We start from the raw sequence: 8,430 nt of genomic DNA on the forward strand, positions 1-8,430 counted from the left end.
TAAACATGTGCAAGGAATAGAGAAGATACTTCATTGCTGCAGAATGTGGACTGTGTGTGCTATCTTCTACATCATTTACTGGATTGCAAATACAATGGCAGATTCCAGATAATGTCCTGAGAGGCTGTGTTTTATGGTTTTGAAATTTATACAGAGCATCATTAAACGTACATGTAGACCACTAGTGTGAAGTGATCTGACACCTGATTTTAACAACAGCAACCTATTCCTCAGCCTTGTTTTGCTTTACTGGTCCTTCTGCCCTTGCTAGAAGACTAACAGCATGCAGTTTGCATCCAATGTTAGACACTCAGATTTTACCACAATGAAAAGAAATGCACAACACTTGGCATACGAGTATCTTATGAGGCAGTATTCACAGTTAAACATGTTATGTTTAGTAGTGTTCTAAAGTATATGACTTGGTATCCATTCTTTTTTGTCATTAAATATTTTTTCTTGTACCATATTTTTCTCACAATCGATTCTTACATCTCTTTCTCGTGTTCAAACAGGCACATTGCTGCTGTTTTGATGGCCTCTTCTCTGTGACTTTTCTCGGTTCGTTTCTGCTTCATTCTCCTGCTGTCTCATCCCACTGAAACTGTCCTGAGAAAAAGCACATCAGGATATTCTTTCCACTTTAAATCAGATGATCTCTTCTTTGTGCTGATCTTCCTAAATCTTTTTGCTGTCATCAGCAGCACACTTTTTTTTCCCCAAGACCCATTTTCTACTAATTTGCAGTTCACTCTTCTTCCCAAGGGTCTGTTCTCTTTCATGCTATTTTTTATGGTTATTGGTAGATTTTTCTCCTCTCTCTCGATATTTATCAAGTACCTAATGATGTGCCTGGAGTCTTTCCACTCCTCCACTTTCCACTCCATCGCCTTTGGCCAATCTCATCTGTTCTTCTTGTATATCATTGTATATCATCTCTACCAGCTCAGATCTCTTTGAGACTTGTGAACAATCTTCTGCGTTATTATATTGAAATGGTTAGAAACCAATTTCTTCTTTCTTCTTAAAACCTCTTCTCAATCTCACTCTTCATAAAGTATTTCCAGCACTTGAATTCGGAGTCATGTTGTTATCTCTGATTCGTCTCTCTTCTCAGAATAAGGATTTTGACGGCCATTTCTTATTTCCCTGTGTTTTTATACTCATTTATCCCTGCCGCTATTCCAAAGTCTGCCTTAAATCCCTTCTCCTCTGGTCTGCTCTAACTTCTGTTTTGTAGCCCTTTAGAGCTTCTAAAAGCTGAAACAATTTGTATTTTCAGGCTCTCTTTGTGCATATCGTAAGCAGAGGCTCCACGGGTCATCCTATGGCAAGTTCAAAATCCCAGGATCACTTTGAAGCTGCAGCACAGCGCTGGCCTGCCTGCCCCTCACCCTTGAACTGTTTATCCCTTCTTCTTGCTTTTATACATTTCTTATTTCTATCTCCCTCTCTTAACTTTCTGCCTTATTCTGTTCCAGTCAATTGAAATAACAATTTGTCTATGGCAACTGTGTTCATTTTCCAGTTGTCTTCAAACTCCCATCTTTAGCCTCTATTCAAAAATACCCTTTTATTCACATTTTGTTTATATGGCTTACACTGGGAACCTTTCACTCTGAAGGGAATACAGCACCACTCCATTTCTTCTTCATGTAAACCTTCACTATATTTCCACTGCAAGAATATTTAAACATTTTGGCTTGGTTTTTTAACAAGGCTGAACAGGGCTTGAGGAGGCAAACGTAGCACCAGCTCTAGCAGCCTATTGCATGGAGGCTGGTGTGGCACCGAGTGGTTAGCAGAGTAGCCCTAATTAAAACACCAGACTGGAGTGACAGACACTGGTCTTCACCACACGGAAAATTACTTTTCCCTGAGGATTTTGGGAGAGTGTCCTACAGCTTGTTTCAGTATAAGTTGCAACTGATCTCTGTGCTGTTAGTTTATCTTAATAAATTCAAGTACCTTTTTACCAGCTTTATCACTTAATCCTCCATTTTGCTTCTCTCAGAAGCACTGATGTCCTTGACTGATGGCATCATCGTGTAACTTATCATATTTGAAAGTTGATCTTAACGTTCTTCTGTGATATTGATAAATTGCTTATTATCACTTCCTAGTTTCTTGCTCAGCTAAAACTCATGGACTACAGCTTGCTGGTTGGAATTCATGATGTTGAAAGAGCTGAACAGGAAGAAGTAGAGTGTGAAGAGAACGATGGAGAAGACGAAGGTGAAAGTGATGGGACCCACCCTATTGGAACTCCTCCTGACAGCCCAGGAAATACGCTGAACAGCTCGCTGCCTTTGGCTCCCGGGGAATTTGATCCAGCCATTGATGTTTATGGAATAAAGTCCCATGAAAGTAAGCAGTAATAAACATTTGCATGTTCAGATGTTTTGATTCTTGCACCAGAATCCTAGCACCTCACAACCACACAAAGGCAAAGTAACATTGCATGATATAAATTCACTCTGCAGGAGGGGAAATAGGCAGCTGTTTGGTGTAAGCAAACACCAAACTTTTTCACCAAGCTGTTTGGTGAAAGCAGAAGACATCTGTAATGCTCAGCTCTGGTACTGAATATATTTCTTAGATATTGTAATGTGTGAGAGTGCAGTCATGTAGTTCACCTACTGCACAATCAACCCATATACTTGCTTACCTATTCAGACACTGCAGTTCTCAGCAGCTGTTCAAGACAGGAAAATTGTTTATTTTTGTCATCAGCATTTGATAAATGCATGTTCTTATTTATAAATAAAGTATATATGTTCTTCTTGACTCAAAAGCACTACCTTTCATGTAAAAAAAAAAAAAAAGTTTTTCCCTACTTGTTTGCATAACCACGAAGGAACTTGAAATCCACAGTAAGTGAGCAATAATGCGTATTTCTGTATGCTGGTGTTTTATTTTACACTCATTCAGGGGGTTTTGAATCATATACGAGTGCAGTTAAAGTCTCAGTTAAGAACATCTTGAGCCTGTGGTCTTTATAGAACTGTGATTCTGACTGACATTAACCTGCCTGAGCTGCTGACTGATCTTTAAGTCTCCTTTGTTAGAAGGAGGGCTCATGACTAAGATGTCTCAAAAGTCATTCTTACCGTCATGTACTTGCCCTTTGCAGATGCACCTAGGAAGGAAATATACTTTATGGCCATTATTGACATTCTTACTCATTATGATGCAAAAAAGAAAGCTGCCCATGCTGCAAAAACGGTAAAGCATGGGGTAAGTATCTGTTATTGTTGTTTTTTTCCTGATACTATTTATAGTTCTGCATTTTTGTTGTTTAGTACACTGATATAGCACAGTTCAGGAGATCTGTGGAAAGGGGAAATTGTTTTTTCCTGGTTTCATGAGTAATACAAAAGTACAGATTACTTTTTTTGTAGTAAAGCTACACATTACAAACTACAAGTAAAACTCCCTTTTCACCTGTACACATTTTTCTTACCCATAAAGAAGACTAATGAGATGCTGCCTATTTAGGACTTTGTACTATGTTTGTGTGATGCACCTTATTCTTGCAAGCAAAGCTGTTCACCAGGCACTTGTTCCAGTATGAAGCTCTGTGAAAGTTGTTGTGAATCTTATTCCAGATGCAGGACCCTAGTGATGGTTTCATTATTGGGTATAGCCTGCTGAAAGTTAATTCCTCAGCATATAATGCAGCTCGCTTTACAAGGTTTCATTAAAAAATACATTTTAAAAAGTCCACTTTGCAAAATTAAGTATGAAATGTACATACCAAATACTTGGATACTATTCAGTGAAGGCTTCTGTTTGACTACCATTAATTTATTTTTGACTGAAATTGCTGTCCAGCAGCAGACACCAAAGAACCATGGTGAAGCAGCCCAGTCTTGCAGAATTCAGATTGTTATCTTCCATTATCACCATATAGTGATTTAAGGTTCAAATTTCATAAACTCTTTTAAAAGAGCTTAATCATCTGTGAGGCTAAAACCCCTCCTCTGTCTAAGTATCCAAGGATCAGGGCACTGTGGGGGGGGTTTAACCAAAGAGTTCAGAGCTTTTTAGTTTCCAACAGAAAGTGATTTAGAACGCTTAGCAATAAGCCCTGGACAGGCTTGCAGAAGGTGTTTTTTGTCTCTCCAAAACAACATGCTCATTAATCTCTGTGCTCTCAAAGCAGCTGAAAGTTGATGCAGACCATTATCTGGCAATTACTAATGAACGTTGAAAGCAGCAGACTTAAAAAATCATGCTTCTGGCTTAAATAGGGGGTAAAGTTATATTGCAAATAGCAGCTATGATTGTGGAAGCTGACTGTGATTAGAACTTACTACAGAACATTACTTTCGTTTAAACATTTTGTTTCTTTCACTGTCTACATCCTCAGCCACCTGACACTGAAGTTTGTTCAGTAATTGCATGCACGCATTTTTTCCATTTTTTAAAATGAGGAAATATAAATATAAATGAGTAATATAAATATAAATGACTAATTCTCTGAAAATGTCCAATAAAAAATATGAATGAAATTATGACCTCATTGAAGTAGCAATTGTACAGCTTCTTCAGGGAGTGCAGGTTTAGATGAATATTTGTTGAAAAAACGTTACTCATTGTTACCATGTGTTCCGAAGCAGGTTAATTAGTGTTCAGATAGCAAAACACATTGAGCAAGTAGTGACACACCAGGTCCGACTACAGTAATTCAGTCTGCTCAACATGAAGACACCGCTGCTCAAGAGACCAGAATCTGTGGGTAGCGTGGCTAAGTGAGTGCAGTAGAAATTATACAGGAAACTAAAGTACTGTGAGAGTAAAGAGGAGCAAAGAATGCTATTCAGAAATGGAAGGTGAATATTGTAGGGTTGTGGTGGTGAGCACCAACCACCATACAAGCATTCCTGTCCTGGCATGGAGCCTGGAGAGGCATCCTTAAGATTTTGCTTGTGGGAGTTACTAGATTTTGTGTGTATAGTACCTCGTTCTGAGACTGCAAGAGACTGCATTAAGTAACACTGTCTATGACAAGGCATTGAATAAAATATTTTTTCTTCCTTCTTTCCTCTTCCCTCCCAATTCTCCGCGTAGGCTGGTGCAGAAATTTCAACCGTTAATCCTGAACAGTATTCAAAGCGCTTCTTGGACTTTATTGCCAACATCTTGACGTAACCTCTCATGTTACATGGGACAGACACAAGACCTGGGGACAACAGCAGTGGCTACAAGTGTACGGAAAAAAGGAACTCAGAGAAGCGCTCATCTTGCAGAAAGCAACCCCTTTGTTTACATCTGCTGGCAAAGATGACTGAAGTGGGGTGGAATACTCGCTTTAACAGCTGCCTGATATTCCCAGCATAGTTCTAGCTATTTCTGACTCTTTTGTGTGTGCAAAAAAAAAATAATAATAATTAAATTAAATAAATAGAACAGCTTACTCAGAGTGCACTGTGACAGTCATACTCTGATGCTACCAGCTGAAACGGAATAAATGAGCAAAGAGGTGTGGGGTGGGGGTGGGGAAGAGTAAATGCATGTTAAATCTACAATATTGATATCAAATTGTAAACTGTGGATCAGTTTATTTTTTGAACTAAAAGATACATGACAGTATTCATGATGATGATGATAATAATAAAAACCTTACTGCGAATGTTACACTTATACCATGCACACTGGCACTCCTTAAAAAAACAGCTGCAACAGTAAGCCCTTGGTGCTGGAGGCTTTTCCCATCAGGTTCACTGCAGTTGTTTTTTTTCTTTTTTTTCTTTTTTTTCCCCTCTGTCTCCTATTTTTTTCCTTTTTTTTTTTTTTCAGCACATTGCATCAGGAAGTTCAGGCTTTCAGACACCTGAGAGCTGATGTCTCTTATCTTACGAAGAGCTAACATGTAATTCATGCTTTGTGTACATTTTTGCTACAGTAAACTTATGTTAAGGGAAAAACCTTGCTTCTTTTACTTTGTTACCTGAAGTTTTCATTTGTTTTTTATTCTTGCAATATAGGAACTAATAATGTTACAAGTGGAAAAAAGCTTATTTGAAGACGCGCATAGTTTTGGGCAATAGTAGCTACATCTTTCACCCACGAGAGATGTGCATACTGATAGAAACTCCATTCTCTTGTAATTTAATGGGAATTTGAAGTTTAAATGCTTATGTTGTACTGTTTAAACAGTGGTATTTTATTATAGATTATCCCTCTAAAAATTAACCCTGAATTTTACTGTTTACATTATTAGGAAGGCAGGGATATTTCTGAATTTCAGACTTGTGTACAATATATGATTTTTGAGTTTACATGTAAAGTTATTTTGCAGTACAAATGAAGTAATGTTTGTCATCTTCCAAGGTGTAACGTGCAGTAGTGTACTAAAGTGAATGTTTCGCTCACCTCCGTGAAAGACTCTTTTACAATAAAAAGAGAAAGGTTATTGCAGAGGGATTCTTCCCAAGGTCGTCTTTCGTCAACAAAATGGCCTGTCCTACCATCTACTCAAATCTGTATAGTACGTTGCCTAAAACTGTGCTGATCATGTTTAACTTGTTTAAAATTTTTAAAACACGACATTGTATTTCTTCTCTTCTTGTATTTTTCCCTGACAGACTCCATGCTTGAGAGACAAATTTACATGTGCTTAAAGTTTATCTACTTATACACTGTGCTAAAGCTGTGCCTTTGAAATTTCTTTATTGAAATTGTTAGATTTTATAGGCAATTTAAAAGAAGTCAAACCCTCCCCGTCATCATTTCTAACTCAGATCAGGAGTGCCAGCATGCCTTCTCCACAACTAATGTCAGTGCTGTTAAGCCTGCAACTGTGCATAATGTATGTAGTGTTTTACTTCAGAGGAGCCTATACAATAGCAACCCATTACACTCTCTTCAGTGGCCAAAGGCAATACTATCCCTGTTGCTGTGTACTAATTTTATTCTCCTTTCCCCTACCTTTCCTTCAGGATTTTTTGTTTTGTTTTGTTTTGTTACATTTGACTTAGTGATGTCTGCAGCACTGTAATGTATGTGTATACTTTTGTATTGTATGTATTTAAATAAGTTGGTACTGTGGCTTGGTATTTTTTTTTTTGTTCTCTCCCTGTACACCCCGGTTGTCTCCATTTATCACCCGTGTTTCATTTCCTGAAGTACGCTGCGGCTTCTTAAAGCGTGAGGCCACAGCGAGACCCTGAACTAAAAATGAGGTACACGTACTTTGAGTAAATATTTAATTGCGGCCAATTAGTGTACATTTTTAGACAATTTTAGAAATTTACAACAAAGCATTCTTTTTGTCTGTGTAGCAGTTTTGTCACTCATTATTGTTGATAAACTGTTTATTTGGACAGGGCAAAGAAGACTCATTATTGTATGTTAGTGCTTAGATTACACTCCAAACATGAGCAAGGCTTTATAAAATAAAGCACTCTGATGACTCACTAGGTAGATCTTCTGTTCTTGTGTTTCAACTACGTTTCTGATCACTTACAGATGAACTTGGGATGTTAAAATGACCATGTAGACTATATCATAAAGAAAGCGTAAGAAGACACTTTAAACTTTTGCATTAGATTTTACCTTGCTCCTTCCATGCTTATTTAAGTGGCTTGAAATGTTTAGCCTTTGCTTTTTTGTGTTTAGACTGTGCTCCAAGAACAAATACAGAAGTTTGGGAGTGATGATGTGATGGATTAAATCCTAATATTGCTACAGAAAAGGGAAAATGGCCCACAATAGTTAATTGATATAAACATTGGCAGAACTTTGTTAATGTGTGCAAGATCTTAAGCTAAACAAATTATTTAAAAAATACTTGGGAAAAAGCCCGGGTAATTCAGAGGGAGGAAGGAGGGCTTTCTGTCCGGGCATTTCAGGGCTTTGCTTGTCAGGGCTTCTGGCACATGACGCAGCCTTCACTGCACAGCCCAGGTAAATGGCAGAAAAGTGCCTTTTTTCTTTATCCTGACTTCTAATTCTCTTAATGCATTTCTCATTTTTTACTTCTTTTTGTTTTATGGCACAGACATAGCAAGACAGTATTTTCAGAAATACTTTTACCCGTAAAATACACCTGACAGACTTAATGCTAAAGCCGACGTTCCCCACAGGGAAGGCTGTTGAGGAGCTATTCTATTAAAAGCAGGTGATAGGGAGGGGAGAGAATCTTCTTAATTACTCATTTAATGATGTCTACAGTATTAATCTAAGCCTGCACATCACACAGCTGCTCCAGCTGTTTAGGCATCAGTATGACCATGGTGCTCAAGGACTGCTGCTCACGTTACTTGGATATGCTAGAGGTGGACAGCAAGCTCCCAGGCCAGTTCCCTGTGTTTGTCACCTAAAAACCTGCAGTATCCCCTGACCAGGCTTCCACATTCCTGTGCTGCTTTTATAATGTGCATGTGCATACGGTAAAAGTTTCTAATATGCAAACCCAGCACAATG

General features: G+C 38.2%; 1 protein-coding gene across 2 annotated transcripts in view; it reads left to right on the forward strand.

The window, feature by feature from the left end:
• PIP4K2A (phosphatidylinositol-5-phosphate 4-kinase type 2 alpha) overlaps window positions 1-7,380 on the forward strand; it is a 108,484-nt gene extending 101,104 nt beyond the window's left edge. For both annotated transcript variants that reach the window (XM_084281393.1, XM_084281394.1), the window contains 3 exons: window positions 2,124-2,367; window positions 3,134-3,237; window positions 5,074-7,380. In XM_084281393.1, the coding sequence (XP_084137519.1) occupies window positions 2,124-2,367; window positions 3,134-3,237; window positions 5,074-5,154 (429 nt within the window). In that variant the 3' untranslated portion in view covers window positions 5,155-7,380. The remainder of the gene's footprint in view (window positions 1-2,123; window positions 2,368-3,133; window positions 3,238-5,073) is intronic.
• Window positions 7,381-8,430: the final 1,050 nt, after the last annotated feature.

Source organism: Netta rufina, assembly GCF_964035555.1.
Source record: "Netta rufina genome assembly, chromosome: 2".
In the NCBI taxonomy this organism is placed as follows: Eukaryota; Metazoa; Chordata; class Aves; order Anseriformes; family Anatidae; genus Netta; species Netta rufina.